Here is a 21,429-nt window from a genome sequence, read left to right on the forward strand (position 1 = left end):
CACAGTTACCGCACTCAAACACAGTGATGAAGTTTCGTTTTGGAAAGCTATGGCCTCCAGTAAGACTGTTCTCACTGGAAAACTGACAGCACTGACTGGTCATCCGGTCAAACAAATGAAGAGAAGCCTGCAAGGCAGTGGAGGCAGTTAACTTGAGTTGTTGGGGAATGACTTAGTCAGAGCCTAGATACCAAATATCAATGCTGGACATATTCTACATTTCCAGAATAATGAATTCCACATGAGTTGGCTGAATGAACTTAGATTTACATTGTCCTGACATGCAACGTCCCGTGGTTATGCAATTTATGTTAGTAGCAATAAAAATGAAAATCAATATCCTCCCTTATTTGTTCGGAAGGTGTGTTGAAATTATTGGGGTATCACACAACTAAGCCTCCCTGGGAAAGTTTATTCCAGGGCGCTTATAAGGAAGTCCAGACCGATTAACCTCAGACTGAGGACGAGCAATGACTGATTCCCCCAGGAAGTCTCGTGGGGGGTACTGCTAGAGTATGGGGTATCAGGGCCGTTGCTGGGAGCCATCTGGTGAGAGCTGTGTCCATATTCTCGGCTCAAAGTCAAGCACATTTTCAGTGGGTGTTGGCCTCCGCCAGGGTTGTCCCGATTCTGTTTGTGATCCTCATGGACAGGATCTCAAAGTGAAGCCGGAGCTAGGAGAGCGTCCGGGTTTGGGGGACCTCAGAATTGCATCTGTGCTTTTTGCAGAAGATGTGGTTCTGTTGACTTCATCAGACCGTGACCATTCAGCACACACTGGGGCGGTTTGGAGTTGGGTGTGGACCAGTCGGAGTGAGAGTCACTACCTCCAAATCTGAGGCCATGCTGGTTCTCTGCTGGAAAACGATGGATTGCTCCCTCGGGGTTGGGAGGGAGCTACTGCCTCAAGCGAAGGAGTTCAAGTGTCTCGAGTTCTTAGTGAGGGTGAAATGGAGCGTGAGATGTACAGGCAGATTTGTGCGGTGTCAGCAGTAATGCGGGTGTTGTACCCGAACCTTTGCGGTGAAGCCGGAAGTCAAAACTTGCAATTTACCAGTTGATCTACGCTCCAACCCTCACCTATGGTCACAAGCTTGGGGTAGTGACTGAAAGAATGAGATCGCGGATACAGGCGACAGAATTTTTGTTTCGTCCGAAGGGTGGCTGGGCTCACCCTCAGAGATGGGGTAAGGAGCTCAGAGATGTGACTGAACTGAATTCTGTTCTAAAAGTAAACCCCTTTTCACATGAGTCACAAATCAGGAAGATCCTGTCTCAAACAGATGCAGAAAACTAGTCCAGGCATTTGTTACGTCTAGGCTGGATTATTGCAATTCCTTATTATCAGGCTGTCCCAATAAGTCCCTGAGGACTCTCCAGCTGATCCAGAATGCTGCGGCACGTGTACTGACTGGAACCAGGAAAAGAGCTTATATTTCTCCTGTGTTAACTTCGCTGCACTGGCTCATAGTACCCCACTAGAGAACTGCGCTTGATGACACTCATAGTTAGAACGGGAGCCCAGAGCCTTCAGCTATCAAGCTCCTCTCCTGTGGAACCGGCTCCCAGTTTGGGTCCAGGGGGGCAGACACACTCTCTACTTTTAAGAGTAGGCTTAAAACTTTGCTTTTTGATGATGCTTATAGTTAGGGGCTGGCTCAGGTCCTGCCTGGACCAGCCCCTAGTTATGCTGCTATAGGCCTAGACTGCTGGAGAGACTTCCCATGATGCACTGAGCTTTCCTCCTCTCCCTCTCCATCTTTACACATTCATGTCCCTCCAATGCATGTTACTAACTTTATTTCTTCCCCGGAGTTTCTTTGTGCTTTGTCGTCTCGCAGGTTCCTGTGAATCGTGGTCCTGGTACGCCAGGGTGCTGCCGCCGCCATGGGCCCGCTTGACTCTCGTCGCTACAATTATTTTTATTAGCCATACTTCTGTTATTATTAAAGCTGTTATTGCTATTATTATTATAGTTGCTATGGCTATAACTGGTGCTGCTATACATCTCTGCCTGTCTGTCTCTCTGTCTCCCTCTCCCTCTCTGTCTGTCTATCTCCCTCTCTCTCTCTCCCCCCAGAGTATGGTTCTGATCGAGGTTTCTGCCTCTTAAAAGGACGTTTTTCCTTGCCGCTGTCTCCAAAGTGCTTGCTCATGGTGGGAACTGTTGGGTCTCTGTAATAACATCATAAAGAGTCGGTCTAGACCTGCTCTATTTTGTAATGAGATGACTTTTGTTGTGATTTGTAAAATTGAAAATTGAATTGAATGAGTTTCATTTCCTGCCGCTCTCATGCACACACACGCATACAGACACAGCCTAATGTAGATATGCTGAGGTCTGCCATGTTGACTTACTGTGACAGACTGGCAAAACAAAGTGACACACACACATACACACACAAACAGACAGCATTACACACCGCTGCTCTCTCCTTCACTCCGAGGAATTGTATTTATTTTCTCTTCTCCTTGTATACAGCTGGATTTCATGCTGCTGTGTGGTGTATTATTAATCCATATACATGCACTGGAGGAGGGACTGGCCTCATTCCGTCACTGACAAACTTCCTGCTCCAGTACCACAGAAATCCCATCCACCCCTTCCTGCACTCCCATGCCCAGAGCCCTCCCTGCATGCCAGGGCTGGCAGCAGCTGCTGTTCGAGTGCACATCCATCATCCATCTCCCATTACTGCAGTGAAGTACCTGTGTGTGTCAGGCCGGATTGTTGGTTTGGGTAAGGAAGGCAGATTCTGGCTCGTCATTCAAACTTTCAAGCTAATTTCAACTTGAGGGGGCCGAATGTGGAACCAAGAGGGAGGGGAGTAACTTTTTCTAGCTCCATTTGTGAATTTGTTTGTTTTTTCTACCTTGGTCCTTGCCAAACAGCAAACCGCACGCAGCTTCCCAAGACTGAAGTCTCGTAGTACTGAGGCGGATGTGAATGCTCTCTCCGGTTGTTCACCGATTCATGGTTGATGACCTTTGACCTCTTCCCCAGTGGATGCTTTGGCCTGGTGTTGACAGACAACTGATATTGTCTGTTTTCCGCGGTTTATTCTCTTCTCTTAGTCTCTTCTTGTTTCACTCACAGCTGTCAAATGTGGTGTCATGATGATGTCATACACCACTCTGGTCTCCCTCTCCGGTGGTCTTTTGGGTGCACAAACAGAACAGTGTTCATTTTGGCACCTGACTTTGATTTAATTTTAGTCTTGGTCTTTTGAATTTTAGAGGGTTAGGCTAAGAGTTGAACGTGAGTTTTTTTTTATATCATATTATATTTAGTCATGGGGCACAGGAAGTATGTCTATTTGCTTCTAGTAAACCTCAGATCAGAACTTCAGCTCAAAATATACGAAGCCTCGCCGTTTTCTGCAGCCCGCCCCCGCGCAGGCACAAGCACAGCCAGTGTAAGTATCTCAGTAGCCTCAACTACAATCAGTGCTCCAGCTACTGCCTTAAATAATCAGCCAGACCGGCAGTTTGTTAACTTCCTCCATCAAGGTTTTACACACAGCCCAGGTTTGCAGGTTAATGTCAAATGCAAAAATGTCCTCACTCACCTCAACTATGCCATCCGTATCATCCCCTAACGTCGACCCTTATTGTCACACCACCTTTCCATCGGCCCGAATTAACTTCTTCATAAAACGGTCCCGCTCACACATCAGCATGATCATCAAAGGTCTCCGTGAGGCCGAACCATGTTCAACACCAAACCGCCGTTTGCCCCTCACTTCAGGCCTCCTTGCCCGCTGCATCAGAACTCTCAGAAGAGGCTATCCGTCCCCGTCCAAGCCCATACGGACCCTCTGTTTGTCTCAGAGACAAGCCAAGTGGCCACACACTTCTGGTTTTCACCTCCACTTTCGCCAAATCTTATCCAGATCTGGAATATCCCCGAACGCATCATAAAAAATTCTGTTCTTCTGTTCTTCTCCAGCACGCCTTAATGTACATCCGCAATGACCCGAAAGACACCAGTAACGCCTAAGTGCATCGTTCCACTTCCACACAGTGTCTGTGCCTACCGTGGGCTAGCAGCAGAAAGCACTCAAGTTGGGATTTGTCATGTACAACAGTCCTGTCATGTCTGAATGAAGCTATAACTAACATTTACATAACAGACACTTGTGTCTGAATGGCAAAAAGACATCGCTTAGCAGACGACGCCAGCAATGTTATGTATTCCATGTCTGAGGGCTTTTGACTGCAGGCTTTCCGCCCCTTTGAGTGTGGCCATTCAGAACAGTTATAAATACTTTTACCTTTAGACATTGTCGGGGGCAAATCGCGCCACCTAGTTCGTTTTAAGCACGCAGAGACCTTTACACAGTGAGTACAGTACTGCAGTACTTCTGCTCTGCACAGACAAAGCTGCACAAAGCTCTGAAAATAGACCAACAACTTTTCAGAGATGCTGTAGTTGTAGTTTGTTTTCTGTGGAACTGTCCCAGATTGGGACCCGGCATCTGTTTGATTGGATCCAGCACCTCCTATGTGTCGCTATCAAAATCTGTAAATACATATTTATTGTTATTCAAATTAGGGGGTGCATGTGTAGCTATGAAGCTGTCCATAGTGCTGAAACTGAGAGGACTGATAAGACAAACAGAACATGTCACTTAGTCCGGTTTCTTAGCCTGCTGCTGTTCGTGGCTGTAAATAGAACTTTTGCCCCCAGTTCCACCCCCCACCCCCCCACCCCCATTGGTGAAATCCACAGACAGAAGGGAAACGACAGGGAAGTGAAGGGACACTCAACAAGAGAGAGACAGAGAGAGAGAGAGAGCTGCCGAGCATAAAAAACAGCTGTTTCTACGCACCACCCCCTGCTGATTTTGAGTGAAGCTCAGATCCATGAATGCCAATAAATAAAGCTGTATTTGTGACGACAGTTTCGTTTAGTTTTTAACAGCTTGCACCTCGGCGTTGTCCAATGTGCTCCAGGCACATGTGGGCAGTAATTCAGAGGTCTGGAACCAATGCGTTATTACGCAGTAATCGTTTTCTCGCAACACTATTTCCAAACAAGCAAATGGAGCAAAGCCTTCAAAGCTTCTTTTTTTTCCCACTAACAGCCGTACAGTATATCCACTTAAATTCATTGCTTCGCGTGGTTCCAGGCTCCTTCTTCTGTTGCCCTCACAACCTGCTCCCCCATTGAACTGAACTCTACAGTACATGTTTGTGATGCCTCAATGAGGCCACCTATTCTCTTGTGGTATCTGCATCTGCTCACTTGTCACAGCTGTTTACTGATACATTAGTGGGTCTTCTCAGCAGAGCGCAGTCGGCTCAAACACTCTCCAGCCTTAGCGGCGGAGCAGTGGTAGATCAGTGTTGTGACATTAACAGAAGGAACACTGCCATATTTTTGGAAATACCAGTGTTTGCCCTCAAATCTACAGTAAGATGATGAGGTCCTTGTCATTTTGTTTTGGGTCCGGGATACGTTTAGCTTATCTTAGCAGAAGACTGGAAGCAGGCAGGAAACTGCGAGCTTAACTCAGTCAAATAGTGAAAAACTTGACTTAACTTCCGTACGTATCATAACTTAAGTAACTTACTAGCATAACTTAACTTACGCAACTAACATACTTATTTTACGCATTTTATTTACTTATTTTAACCCAAACCACGATCTTTTCCTAAACAACCTAACCAAACTGCGACCGTTACTACAACCATAACTATGTGTTTATTATTGTTACCATGACGACGAGGGTCCGATACGTCTGAACTATCGGTGGCTCCTCAACTCGCTCATGGACTGGCCTCATCTGTTGAGCCAATGGCGTTTACCCACAATGGTCCTGGGCTTGTGGAAAACGCTGTTTGTTAAACAGCTGACCGAATGAGCATATTAGATTTTTTTTTTTTTTTTTTTTTTTAATGATCATCCTTATTTAACATATGGAGAGAACCACACAGCGCACTTTTGATTAAGGGTTGTGTTCGGGTGACGGATTTTTAATTATTTGTGTTATTACAAATGTCAAAAGGATTTTGAATGAGCTCTGCTTGCACCTCTGCGCTCTGTGACGTGCAAAAGACGAAGGCGTCAGTTGGCTGCTTTTCTATAGCCTTCTCTTTTTTTAAATAGCCTTCCGCAAAAGACCGACCGGAGAGCGATAACCGCTGATAAAGAAGGCACAGCTCAAAAAACCCAGGCTGTTGTAGCACAAAGACAACAAATCTCATTTTCAACAACCATTTCCACCCATAGCTTGGTTATGCATGTAATGACGCTGTTGCTTGTGCAATTTTTGTAACTTTCCGCCACCAAGTCACCAAGCATGGCCACCTAAACGCAGCGATTGGCCTTTATTCACTCGAAACAGCTATAAAACAATTTCCTTTAGATGTAATTGGATGACACTTACGGGCACACCCTGACTTAATCCCGTCTTGCGCCTCATAGCTGTCCCGTCATCAGTTTTTACACTAGTTTATAGCTTTATAGCTATAGTCCCACCACATGTAAACACTGGATATTCCTCCTGGAGTCCATCAGCTACTTGCCATTATTTATGTATTTTTTTTTAACATAATCTACAGTGTCGAGCGGAAGCAAGCACAGAAAAGCCTAGCAGTGAGAACTACATTTCCTGCGAGTAGAAATGCCTGTGCCATTGTCATAGCCTGATACTTCAGGATGACAACTGCAGATGGGGAGAGGTGTAAGCCTCTTACGGGTATCATTACAGGATGTTGTGCAGTTTCGGATTGTAAATGCATCTGCCTTTTCCATTGCAGGGATCTAGAGAGCTGGATTTGCATATAAGTGGAACATGTTGTTAATGGATCTGGTGAAGATGCTACCGCGTTGTAGTTGAGGAATTCCCTCTGTTGTTTAGTCCCCATTCTCCTTTCTGTTCAATCGAGTTCATTCATTCTCTTCGGGTATTATCAGAGACGGTTTAGAAAGGAGACGGCCCAACTCAGAGTAACTTCCTGTATCAGTGGCATGTGGGTTTCGCCACTGCCCAGCCCCTTTAGGAGACCAGCGACAGGTCCCGCGTCTATTCACTCCAATGGGAGAAGTGAACGTGAGCACGGATTATGACCCATTCTTTCGTCCCGCAGTCGCCGAAGTAAATATTGGACCCATTTTTTCACAAGCCACATATCTTCCGAACACTTGCATTTTTTCAAACGGACAAATCGGGACAAAATGAACTTTTTTCGAGACCTGTCTCTGTCTCAGCAACACACTCTCGCGAGATCTGGCAGCACAGCTATGACTTCTCGCTGCTGGTGCCGAACCGCCGCTGAATTAAAAGTTAAAACTCAAATGAATAGCAATATTAACGTTATTATTATGTACCATTTCATACCATTGGCACAGCTCGTAATGCGCCATCTTCTGTTATAGAGAACGTTTGGTGTTATCCTGACTTTTTTCATTTCAACACGCCCATCGTGCAGCGCAGCTGAGTTTCCATCAATATCATTTGGTATGTTGAGTCAATTCATTTCCTCTTTATCAGAGAAAGTTATTAACTCTGAACTTTAATGGTTTCGTCAACAGTTTGGTGGAGCATGTATTGAGTTGTCATATTGTATTATAGGGGCTACACAACAGGCACTGTGCAGATATTGCTGTTGTCTGTTAGAAGGCAAGAATAGTCGAGGTTCAGTGTTACACAGTCTATGTTACATTGTTTTCACACTCGATCTTTTATGATTAAAAAAAAAAATGCAGTGGTAGCTGGTGATTGAAATGCATTTGTCAGGTAAACAACGCTTTGCCAGTGGCTTTGAGTGTTTTTAAATGTCAGAAAAAATAAATAATGTTTGTCGACCACAACCTCCCACAAGTGTCCGACCGACTGTTTTCCCTGTGTACAGGTCAGGGACGTATAGCTTTTAGCTGGACCACTCAAAAAAAATCCCAAGTGGGATTTGTTATTTTCATCTTCATAGAGCATGAAATACGGTCAAACTCACAGCAACATGACAAACAACAAGCTGTCCAAAACGTATCAATTCCTGTTTTCCACTTCAACAGAGCTGATGGAAACACGTCCAAATTCACTTGACAGTTGGACGGGAACGCTCAGTGGCTCATAATGGGTTCCTACTACCCCTGCCTCCTTCTGCCGCACCACCTATGTGCCAAAGAGTGTATATAAATAATTGTTTTGGAAATGGGTCTGTCAAGTGCGATACATTTGTTCCTCCTCCTGTCATGCAGTCACAAACAGCCTCTAATCAAGCCGCCAGCCTGGGAGCGGAGTGATCCGCGGTAAATCCCACTCTGTGCATCCCAAAACAAAGCTCGGCTAAATATAGAGCCTCTGACATGATTATGACGCTGCAGGGACCAAAGTTTCCATGTCCCATTACCACATGCGGGACCACATTATTGGCTGCAAAGCGAAGCTGACGCATTTCACAGTGCGGAATATGGCTGCGTGCTAGGGGCAATAAGTGATAAACCCCCATAGTGGCTGTAGTAATTATGACTCTTGTCCGTCGGGAGCAAAAGGAGGAAGTCAGGTGAGGGAGAAGCTCGGAATGGATGGATGGGTCAACAAAAAGTGGGACGTCAACACCGGAGACAGCTGTGCACTCCGTTTCCTGTTTCCACCCGACAGTCAACACTGGTTTCTTTTGAACAATGACCACGATCATTAACCTTAACCTTAATCCTCTAACCTTGACTAAGTGGCTGTTTTAACCCAAACCACAATCTTTTCCTTAACTCAACCGAAATATATTTGTGCCTAAGCCTGACCGAACCTCAACCCACGACTGTGTAAGATCAGAAAGGGGTTTTTATTTTTGAAACAGCGATGTCATTTCAAAAATTAAAAGCTTCGGAGGACATGGACCGACGACACGTTGGGTTGGCACTGGATGTTTGGTCAGGTTTGTGATTAAGTATACTTCTTGGTTTATCCCACAATAAGTAAGGACACAAAATGAGCATAGATAGAAACATAGAAACAAATAAATAAAAATAAAACTGGTTATTGGTTATTAGTCCACCATCTAGGTGGATGTTAAATTCTAAAAGCTGTTCATGGTCAGGGGCGCAGGGGCAGCTGCAATAATACAATCCCTCACCTGACACACTCCACTGATGCACATGTCAAAGGCGTCCGCCCTGCACCGTGTCCCGTCTAGCACCTTGGGGGCCAGTTCGACGGTGAGACTCTTCCCTTTAGCCTGGCACCGCAGTGCACACGGTGCCGACGGGTCATAAGGCGCTGGGACCCACTCATAGGTGACACCCTGGTACCTGATGTCATTGTGGGCCGAACACTGCTGGGCCCGGAAATCGCCTGACTCTGCTGGGCAGTCCTGAGGAGAGGGACAAGAGGGACAAGGACAGAAGTTGGAGTGTGACGCCACGATAATTCATTCGAATTCAATTCGGTGTCACTTTATAAATTGGCACTCAAATGTTTTATGAGGAGGGAAATGCATTCAGCGTTGTTTGTTAGACCTCAAGGATGCACACAAGAGAGAAAAGAGAGAATGTAAACGTTACTTCATTTCAAGAAAATTCCACGGGGCGCCTTTTAAAGCAGCACAAATCAAAATGTTTACAGCAACGATGGATCACGCTACGTGTATTGCAAAAGGTGTCGCTTGTAGTGATGAAACCAGAGAGAATTATCATCATCTCTGCAGTTCCCCTCAGCTCAATGGAGTGGGGTTTTGCCCCCTCCAGCAGCTTTGTTTGGTTTAACTGAAGCAACTTTGCTGTTTCGGTTCGGTCTCGGTGCTCTCGTCCACCACTGCAGGCTACCCGCCAAACCCCACACAACAGACAGGCATCATTAGCAACTAGCTGGTGAACAGTGGTGGCGCATTTAGCAGCTAAAGAGCCAGATATTTTTCTCGGGAGTTGGTGGAGACCAAACCGGAGCTAAAAGGACAGGGTAACCCTAACCCTCAACCTCACCCGAATCCCGCGGGCCTGCCTCTCACCGTATTCCCCATCCCATGGGACCAGTAGCTCACCAGCAATCTAACAAGACTAACAAGGCTGAGAAGGGTTGGACCTGATCACAGCCTGAAGGGGAGACCGCACGAGAGGCTGGCTTTTTTTTTTTATACATTACTCCTCTATTTTATCATTACAGGAGTTTAATATTGAATTTTACATGTGCCTGTGCACTGTGCACCACGGACCACATCCTCGGGTCGTAGTCCGATTCCCTCAAACTAGCCAGCCAAAGAAAAGAGAAATCAATAAAAATGCAGTTATAAAACAGTTATAAACACCTACATTAATGGGGCTATTTTAACGAATCAAATGACCGCATGTGATGTAAAGTGCAGTCAGACTCTTTAGTCTTTTTCAGCTCATTGTTTTGGCTTTACGGCCCGTTTACCTTTGGTTCAGCCTCAGTGCTCTTATTCCCCTCGCCAGCAGCAGCAGCCAGCTGTTTTCCAGCTGGTGATGACTGTGACATCTCATTTAACAACATCATTTTGTTTCACAATGTAAACTTTTTTTTTTCAGGTGAGCTCATTGTTTTCAGGGAGAGTTTGCTCTGTTTTGTCATTTTCCGGGACCTTTCCATGACTGGATATTAAGAGCGATACTGGATTTTTCAGGCTGACACTGATATTGATATTTGACAGTTTACATGGTTTGATGACGGTCAACAAAGACGCTATGACGTGCACAGAACCATTTGAGAGGGATCCTTTAAATGGGGTTATTTTTGATCAGGTCGTGTACTACGGGTCTGTGCTGCATAGTTGTGACACTGACAGCCGAAAGCATTTCGTCTTCTTGTCCTTCTCTGCGGCTATCCTCTGCCATCAATATAATGAGTCGATATAGTCAATATAATGAGGATGACGCACCACTCTGAGTGCGGTAGGAAACTCTACATGTCCATTTATTTTGACATTTCCGTACCTGTATTGGTTGATGTACGCGCTGATTCCGACATATCTGCGACAAACTGTTAGATTATGTCATACTATACATAAGCCTGGCTCATTTATCAGCTGGGTTCTACTAGAAATCTGAATAAGGATCGAAGACGTTTTCCAGGTTGTCCAGGACACGCGGGAACCCCGAATTTGGTGCGCAGCCAGAAAATGAAAACACGTATTTAAGTAATTAATAAAATATTGGATTCCGTGTGCGTTTTTTGTGTTTCAGACAGGAGAATACAGCCTGTCTGACCACGGCAGAGGAGGCAGTGCTGCTGAAAAGCTGTCAACAGCTTAACACCTGGATGCTTCTTGGGACTGAAAGGCTGTCTCGGATCAATAAGGGACGCCTGTTCCTCCGGGTGACAACTGGCAGACTTTTGTCAGCCAATAACTCTGTCCTCTTCAACCCTGACTGAGCACTGGACACGTCGAATTGTGGCATTTCGGCTCCACTCATACTCTGCCAGCCTACATATCCTTCAGATGCCTACATGGAGCCCGGTAAACAGCTCTCAGTTCAGTTCAGACGGCGTTGGCCTCCATTTTTCCGGGGGGAACATTCCCCCACTAGATGTGATGAACAGTCTGTAATGAATCCACACTCCAAATCAAGGTCATTTATTTGTCATTTTACAACACAGGGTTGCACAATGAAATGTTGTCTTCACGCTACACACACAGAACATATATACAAGATTAACATTTAGAATAGAATGAACGAGATACCACAAAGTCTATTTTATAGTTTACTGCACAGCAGACGGGACAAACGCTCTATTTCAGTGATGGCTGTCGGAATGTAGAGCTATCTAATACTTATTTTAACAAACACAACAGCAACATCAATCCATATGGCAATCCATAGAGCTTATGGCAACTGAAATCATATTTAGTCATCACTCTTTTTGCAAAACTAACTAAACTAAATAATGGAAATATAGCAGGCGCCATCATGAAACCAACAATTAGAAAACATAACCCTATTGGATCCTGATTTTTTTTTTCCTCTGAGGAGAACACACGTGGTTTACAGATCAGTGTTCAAAGCGGCGTTTTCCTTTACCTCACAAATGATCTTTGGCTGGCAGTAGACACCAGCTTATAGAGAGCATAGTAACTAGACACTCAAGTTTTATTTCATGAATTACTTACAACATTAACGTTAAGGATGACAGCTGATATTACCAGCAACGTTTGTCATTTGAATAGACAGCGGTGACAATGAGCGCTGGCTAGAAAAAAGCCTGAATGATTTGTACATGCTTTCTGACATTTAAAGAAGGTGAGGAGAGATTTAGAAATGAATGATATTAGATTTTGTCCACCTGGAACCAGATCCAAAAGGGAACCGGGGCTCCAGAACACAACCCCGGTTGATGACATTTGAAAAGTTAGAGAAAATAAGCTTTTACCTCCCACCGCCATGAAGCAGATCTGCGGTAGTTCTTCAGACCAGAAACACTGACCGTAATAGTCTCAATTAAATTCTGATATCCGGTATATACTGGCAACTGACCAACAGGTGGTTGAAGGACAGCTTGTCTGCCTGTCAAGTCCGTCTTAAAACAATAGTCAGGCGCCCATACTTACATTGAATGTACATTGCTAGCTGTAAGCCCTCCTCCTGCTCATACTGGCCGTTAAGAGATCCCTTCTTAATGCACTCTTAATGTAAGCGATGGGGGACAAAATCTACAGTCCTCATCTTGTGCAAGATTGCTTTAGAAGATCTACCTGAAGGCTTTAGCTGTCCGAGTTCAAGTGGATATCTTCCACAGTAACTGCCTTTTTAGAGGACAGCTCCTGGCCAGTAATAACAAGAGGAATGATTACAGCAAGAAAAGGTTGTTTCAATGTCCATACGGGCAACTGGCTATTGTTTTAAGACCGAGAACCTGCCCTTAACACAACTGCAGTCTCCCACGGTGAAGTCAGACTTATAATAGCGTCACAATTCCTGCAGCCACCAGAGGGCTTTGTCACTTCAAAACACATTATCCCCTTCTAAATTTGCAGCTGCAAAATGAAACGCCTCCAAGTTAGCGCGTACAAATCGGCAATAAATGTAGCGACTAATGTTAACAATGAGTAATAAGGACCAGACTCACCATGCTGCTGCAGGTTCTGTAGCGGATGTTTTTGCCATCACAGCTTCTGCAAAGCAAGGGAAAAAGAGCTCAGGCCTATTGCAAACCAAACAAGTGACAGGTTAACACATGAGCTGTGTGAAAACACAAGACTACCTACAAAAAGTAATTAAAAGCTCTAAAAAGGGTTAATGCCACTGATGAAAAACATCTTCCTCATCTATAGTTGCTTTTCACCCGACTGAGATGATTTTTATTTAATAGATAAGAATCCTTTCCGGCGGTAGTATTATTTTTCCTTCCACAGTCGCAGGGATTTTGTTAAAGCACTAACAACAAGAAGACAACGTCAACGATAATTCCTGCTCATTATTAGCTCACCATGTAAAAAACAACAACAACAACAATAACAAAACATTATTCTAATCCACACATTTTAACTGTTGACAGTGAGGTGTGTGTGGGGTAACAGCACACTGTGTTAAGAAAGACTTTTTAAAAAAATGTAATTCTGTGATGCTTTAAGTGCCACAAACAAAATCCCATTCATCTCTCTGTGTTTGGGGGGGGGGGGGGTCCCAGCAGTTGAAATCCTTAAATCAGAATTGGAATCAGAATCAGAAATGCAGAAAACCAGTTGCTCCCATTCAAGAGTAGAAGAGTAGCATAAATTCAGAATGAGCAGTATGTCCAAATAAAGATATTTTCAAAAAATAAAATATACACATTTACGATATTTAAGGGAAAAACAGCAATAGAAAATATACACAATTACAATGTATATGTGTATGTATATATGTACATATACGTACTGCACTGGTAAAAAAAAGTCTGACGTTCTGTTGTACATTTGGGAGGAATGAGTCTCCCCCACTGACGGTGCTCTTGTGCCTGACCAGCACGTCATGGAGAGGATGTGAGGCATTGTCCAAGATGCCCCGCAGCTTGGACAGCATCCTCCTCTCTTGACACCTCCGTCAGAGGGTCCAGCTCCACCCCCAGCAACGTCAACTGATAAACTAACTCAAACCAACTGCCTGCGCAGCTAGAGGCCACTTAGGGTAAGCGGAAAATACTGACTGACCCTTTAAGTCACCTTTGAAAACGATTTCTTTCTAAATGTACGTTTTCCCTCATCAAAGACGTGTGAAATGATCGTTTCATATTTCTTTTTTCTATATTTCTCATGTGAAATGTGTGAAAACCCCATGTGCCTACATGTGAAATGATGTCGATACTTCTTATGTTAATTATGCTAATTGCTGTGATTTTTTTTAATGGCAGTGTTTAGTATTGTGCTGTATTGTCGGGCCTCTCTCATCTTTTAAGCCTGTCTTTAATATCTTTCCCTCTCCTTCACCTCGAACTTTGTGGAGCTTCACTCATTGCTGCTCTGGATAGGACCTGCAGGTAAACGTGGTGGATGAGTACACACATAGACAAACACATTCAGACCAAGTAAAATACCTGTGCGTGCGCACTCCACCTGCAGCACACATAACCTAGCCAGCAGCCATCTCAGCACTTCACTGAGCTCCAGCTGGCAGAGCCCAAAATGTCAAGCAAAACTGAGCCAACAGATATGCACACACACACACACACACACACACACACACACACACACACAGACACACAAACTTCAGAATGAACCTGAGCCCTGTGTGAAATGTGCCATAGCAGAACGTTCCTTTCCCTGTGACAGCATGGACACGCCGTTAAATCTGTTCCACCTTGTTAGCAACAATAACAACACCCAATCTCTCGGTGTGTGTTAACTGCCATAAAGCGCACATTTCTCCTGCCTGCTTACAATAACACTGGGCTAAACTGGCGGCGGCTCATTTGTCCCAGTGTAAAGCAGGCCTGGGCTGATCTGCCAGTTAGGGAAGATAGAGAGCTGAGAACCACACCGCAGCCACTCCCAGCTAAACCAGACACAGACAACAGCGAGCCATGGCTCCATATTAATGGACCAATGAATAGATTTCCCCCATTGAGATGTAGTCAAGTGCTCAACCATGGCTGGAAACAAACTGTTTGGGTGATGTTCAACCTGCTTTCCACTCCAGAGTTTTCCCCAACATTTTTTATCCATGACGCTCCACCAACCTCCTTGTCAGATGAGCTCAATACGGGACACCACCCATCATGTTCCAAATGCATTCTTGACTTTAAACTGTGCGTTGTTTAACAGTTAATTGTCTATTGTTAGGACTGGGTGTAGTTTTTAAAAAAAAAATCTATTTTGACTTTTATGCCCAGAGAGCACCAAACCTTGGAGCCACATTACAGAGGATACTTGTAACAGGTCTTTTGTTGCAGTACTGGACGCACTCCATCGCCCTCCTGCCTGTACTCTATCCTGAATCTGTCAAGCAAATCTGTAATGACGACCATAAAGACCAAAAACAAATGACATTCCTGTAGAGCACATGCAATAAAATTGTATTTTATTTGCAGAAATAAGAATATGAAGGATATTAATTCACCGTCGTGGCAGATTGATTTCAAAATCATTCTGAACATGTGAGTTATGCCTTTGATAGTGCATAACAGAGCTTTCTGTCATCTTTCACCAAAAGAATGTACGGCTGGCGTGATGAAAAGTGATGATACGACTTGTGTCGGGTGGCTTTTTGGGTCTGGCAGGAGACTGAGGAAAAGCTAATACTGAAGCCCGTCAGGAGACAGATGCAGAGATGAACACTGACAGAAAAAACTTGGCCTAAGTGGTTCTTTTCCTATTACGCATTCAACATTGGCTGTAATTCAGTTCGCAGTTCAGGCACTGATGAAATAGGCCTTTCAATCGGTGCGACTGCCATAGTCTTCAAAGCAGAAGACTGGGGCGGCAGAAGCGAATCTCATTGGTGGCACAGCACTATAATGAGGCACCATTCTGGACGAACCCCCCCCCCCCAAAAAAAAAACCTAAAAGTGCTATTGATGACATCAAAACAGCTACCGAGTTCAAATGTTAACCCGTTAATGATCTCCGCTGCTGGTTAAAGACTCAGAGCAGAGCTTCGTTGAAACAGTTGTGTTAAACTGTTACTAATAACATTAACGATGGCTCCGTTCCCGATAAGCCGTCGCGGTGAGCCAGCATTGCACAACACACGTTGTTCACGGTGAGTCAGCGTGGGGCTAGGCCGACATTTTGGTTACCTGCATTACGGAAAGTCATGCTGAATTTGCTGTAAGCAGCACCTATTTGCACTGAAAAAACGCGGATGTGCAGACAACAATCATCTGGGTTATTTTGACGTGAGGTTATGAGGAGTATTTATTTATTCTTTTTTTTTGTGTGTACTTCTGTGTTCTTCTACTCATGAATTCCAAACAGATTCTAAACAAACATCAGTCTGACTGACGACTCAAGAGAAGAAGGGGGTGTGATTTTTGACAGAAAGTGGTTGTCATGTTAATTATCACATCAAAAAAGCAATCAAAGCAGCAGAGTAGAATCTACAGTAACGACACACTTTTGTAGTGTAGTCATACCAAATGCTGACTGCTGAATGAGATCGATCACCTGTTGGGACTCAGCTGGCAACGGTTTACCTGTAAAAAAATCTACGTTCTCGGCCAATTATTTTAGCCACAGACGGATATTCCCTCTGCCTGTCGAGTGTTGCTGTATAAGGACAGAAAACGCTGTGGGAGTTGATGGACCTTTAAAGGGGAGAAAGACACAGTCTGGCACCAGGGGAGGCAAAGCAATGGGCAACAACAAGCTCCACTCCAAAAGAAACACTGGACCCAGACAGCGTGTGTGTGTGTGTGTGTGTGTGTGTGTGTGTAAGAGTTGAATGAAGTTAAGCTGAAGCTGAAGTGAGCTGGATGTTCTCACTCTAGCCAGATGCTACTGCCTGCTGTGGCCCAGAGAAGGACACACACACACACACACACACACACACAAATAAAGTATGTACTATGTACACACACTACTTTGCTTAGGTCCTCACACTTTCCAGCTCTTACTAGTACATGCCCTGTCGAACACACACACACACACACACATACACATGCGCACGCATAGTGGTCTTGCCGGTGAGCTGGCTTGTTGGGAGACATTTCTGTAATGACTGTAGCGTTGATAGCTCGGCGCGGAGGACGTCTGAACAAAATCAAGACCCCCCCCCCCCACCGACCGCTTCCAGACACTTGGAGCTGTGATCAGAGGGCTTACAGTGATCAAGGCCAACGCTCAGGCCTGTCTCAACCAACCACTGCTGGTCGTCAGATGTCTGAGGACACGGAACATCATCAGACTTCAAACTGTCCGGAGGGACGCACGGGTCAGGCTGATTGACATATTCTCACAGAGCACAGCAGGGAGGCCTTTATTAAGGACAATCCAGGTCAGAAAAGTGAGGGAGATGTCGTTTAGTGACAACTTTCACTCACGCGACTGCATCGTGCTATGATCAGATGAGTTCTTTAATGAGTTAATTAATTAATTAACAATGAATATCGGCTATGGAAGCCTAGAGTGGCCAAGGTTGCGGTCATTTTCTAAAACCTTAAGCCCTAAAAACCTAAGAAATACTTTATCGATCCCCGGGGGGAAAGTACACAAAAAAACCTAAGTTGATGATTATTATTATTATTATTAAGTTATCCCATGATAGCAAAGTTGTTTTCTTATATATATAATAACGAGACAGATATCTTATATCCAGAAAACAAAAGGTCATTTTCACAAAACAATGATATTACAAAAGAACCGAAAGAAAGGACATTGGTTAGCGGAGGTGAAGTGCTGCCTAATAGGGCACTCTGAACAGGTACAAACAGCACCTGAATTTGTTTTGTACCATCAGTCATGGTCATGAATATTCAAGGAGGCGTTTTTATACAAGTTTACTCATCAAAAGGTGTACAACTGAAAACAGTCCTATAATGGCTTGTAGTGTCTCCCACACTCTGGGAGGAAGGTGTCCAAATTTAATAATCTCATTTTAGGCTGAATATTTTTCACAGAAAGCCTGGATTCCAAACTGGGCGATGCTATCAAGTCTAAAGTCAGGACATCTTGGCCTTCTTTACTGAAGAGTAACGTCATTACCCCCTTTAATATCATATATATATATATATATATATATATATACACACACAGAAATACTTAACAATTTGAAACAAGTTTTCAGGGGCTTTTAATCAAAATTAAACTAAAAAAGTATATTGTCAGTATATTAACCTGAGCTTTGAGTGAAACAAACCTGTGACCTGTGGTTACATTGCAGTCGGTATCTATAATAGAAAACAGGGGACGAGCACTTGGATTAGAATGTTAAGGCCTTAGCTGACATGCTCTTCCATAAATATCAGCCTCTCAGCACTGATAACTCTACACCCCTGTATAATAGATTACATATGTGGCTCTACTCTTAGCTTATGTATTAGCCTTGTACAGGGGGGAAAAAAAATGTTTTTCATTTCCAACAACAGGCAACAAAGGATGGGCTATGTCTATTTTCAGGAATGTGGTAACTATTATGATATATATATCATAATAGTTACCACATTCATGTATATATGATATGGATTACTGACGTTACTACCTCTGGGGTAACTTGCCTGTACATTTTTGACTTAGTGAGCATACAATCCATGCAACTTTTACTTTTTGAACTTTAATCATTGTATCATTTAAACATTGCACAGTGGATTTAAGATGTTTTCTTGACTATGGATAATGTGTACTCCACAGCCACCTCTGATCACCAGGGAGTCAGTCAAGAGCGTAGTAGCGACTTTGTAGTGGTTTGGGGGAATAGCACAGCACACACATTTAAGGGGACTGCAAGGATGGCGTGCTGGTGGGTGGTGCACGACCGATTGTGGGGGACCGGTCAAAATGAAGGGCCCGATTTTTTTTGTCCTAGTCCAGCCCTGGTATTTGCGCTTTATACAATCAAACAGTAATCACAACACTTATATTGCAACCTCTTGCTAAAATTGTTTCAATTCTTTTCTCTTCACTCAATACCCCCAGAAGCCAATCGACACTCTGGCTGAGCTCTCTGGAGCTGCATAGAGTTGGGAGAAACTTCCAGAAGGACAGCCACCATTGGAACACTCCAACCAATTTGGGCTTCACGGCAGAGTGGCCAGATGGAAGCCTCTCCTCAGAGAAAGACACATGAAAGCCTGCTCAGAACGGCCCTCCCACTAACCCTTCTGTAACTCCTCTTCATGTCCTATTCTGTCCCTGCTCTCTCAAACACTCAAACCTCTCTCTCTTCTACTCATACTGTCCCTATCTGCCACATCCTTTGCTCCCTGTCTCCCTCCTCTCGAGCCTCATCTGTCCCATCAGCTCTCCCCTCGCCTGACTCCTTTTCACTCGTCCCTCCCAACTCTGCCGTGGACACTCTTCTCTCTGCTTTATCCTCTTCTCTGGACTCTCCCGTCCTCTCACCTTCTCGGCAGACTTGCCCAAACCCCTCCAGCTCCACGGCATGCTGACAGAACCACCCTACAGGCAGCTGAAAGAAAATGGTGGAGATCCAAGTCCGAGGATCTCCTGTCAATCTCTTCTGTCCTCTTTCTCCGCCTCCTTATCTGCAGCTAAAAGGCCTTTCTATCAATCAAAAATTCAATCTTCCTTCTTCCAACCCCAGAAACGAAAGACTTTTTAACTACTTTGTAAAAAAAGATAGCTGACATACACTCCTCATTTCCCCACCCACCTGCTGACACCACCTGTCATATCCACCTCTTCATCTCCTATTCTAATTTCCTTCACCTGTCTCTCCCAATAAGGGACTAATCCCGGTTAACTCCCAGTGCCCAACCGCCTGCCCTCTTTACCCTATCCCTCACCTTCTACAGTCTATTGCTCCTGACCTCCTTCCATTGCTCACCCACCTCATCAATACCTCTTTGACAACTGGTGCCAGATGCTGCTCAATAAAATTTCTCCTGGCTCCACAATGACGGAATGAGCTCCCCACTGACATCAGGACAGCAGAAATTCTACACATCTTCCATTGCAAACTGAAAACTCATCTGTCCAGACTGCACATTGGCCAATAAAAAAAACTCTCTTATTGTCAAGTTGAAATATTTGCATGATTCCACAAAGAGTTCAATGCAAATATTTGTTACTTTTTTTTTCATATACACTATCAAGCAATGCTTTATTGAACTGCCAGATTTTGGGGGTTTGGCCGGACCTTCAGTGTGACAGTGACGTTAAGTAATATACCAAACAAGCCAAGTAAGCCCTCCGAGCTAATGCATGCCGACTACGCTAACGATTATATTGCTACACCGTATTGCTGTGAGTTGTAAATTCACCATAAATTTGGAACAGAAATGTAAATTTGGATAATGTTATCTTGGAACCTGAACGAGCGCTGACCGCCTCACTCTGGGTACGGGTCTGGAGAGTAGTGTGAAAGCGAGGAGCGCTCACTCTGCAGATATTTCTGGGGGCCGAAATGTCACCAGAGACACACTGACTGTCAAAAAAGGACTGCTCAACTTGAAGAATCTCAGCCGACTGAGGGGTGTTGATTCGAATCTTCGACTTTCAAGGGGTAGCCCCGGTATTATTAACACAACAAATTTCAAACAACATCCATTTTGTCTTTGCACGGTTTAGGTTTCCAGTTTCAAATTACGGAGGTTTTTTTGAAGGAGGTTAAATGATAGCTGCAGAGTGGCGGCATAAATAGAATTTGAATTTGGTAATATTGTTTAAATAAATAGTGAATAAGACTGGTCGAAGGACAGAACCCTGGGGAACTTCTTTGTAATGGGGTGATCTTGCTCATAGTCAAAACCCAAAGAAGAAAGTCGTTGTAAAAGCAAAGAGTGGTTAACTGTGTCAAACACCTTTGTTAAATCAATACAAAGAGCAGCACAGCGTTTTTTGTTATCTAAAGCTGAGACTATACTGTTAACAACTAAAGAAGTAACATGCTTTATGGGACATTCTGGTCAAAGGTGCTCTCACCTTTGCAGCTCAACGCCGACGTAGAGGGAAACGTGCCGGTGCGCTCGTGCGTCTTCGCCGGCGAGGACAACGCACACCGCTGCCCGGAATATTTCTCTCTAACGTGCGCTCACTGGGGAATAAGATGGACGAACTCCAGCTGCTGATGAGGAGAAACAAGGACTTTTATTCATCTGCTGTTTTGTGCTTCACGGAGACATGGCTGGGGGAAAGAACTCCCGACGCGGCGCTGCAGCTGGACGGATTCCAGCTACTCCGAGCGGACCGCGACGCGCAACTCTCCGGCAAAACAAAGGGTGGAGGGATTTCTTTCTACATCAACAGCAGCTGGTGTAACGACGTGACAGTGATCCGACGGCATTGCTCTCCTTCCCTGGAAACCTTTTTCATAAACTGTAAACCTTACTACTCCCCCCGTGAGTTCGCTTCATTCATTCTGGTCGGTGTTTACATTCC

General features: G+C 44.5%; 1 protein-coding gene across 1 annotated transcript in view; it reads right to left on the reverse strand.

Moving 5' to 3' along the window:
- adamtsl3 (ADAMTS-like 3) overlaps positions 1-21,429 on the reverse strand; it is a 190,147-nt gene that overhangs the window by 63,594 nt on the left and 105,124 nt on the right. Inside the window, exons 5-6 of the mRNA XM_070906035.1 lie at positions 13,026-13,071; positions 9,082-9,318 (exon numbers count right to left, since the gene is read on the reverse strand). Coding sequence (XP_070762136.1) covers positions 9,082-9,318; positions 13,026-13,071 — 283 coding nt within the window. The remainder of the gene's footprint in view (positions 1-9,081; positions 9,319-13,025; positions 13,072-21,429) is intronic.

This window comes from Enoplosus armatus, chromosome 1 (genome assembly GCF_043641665.1).
Source record: "Enoplosus armatus isolate fEnoArm2 chromosome 1, fEnoArm2.hap1, whole genome shotgun sequence".
NCBI lineage: Eukaryota > Metazoa > Chordata > Actinopteri > Centrarchiformes > Enoplosidae > Enoplosus > Enoplosus armatus.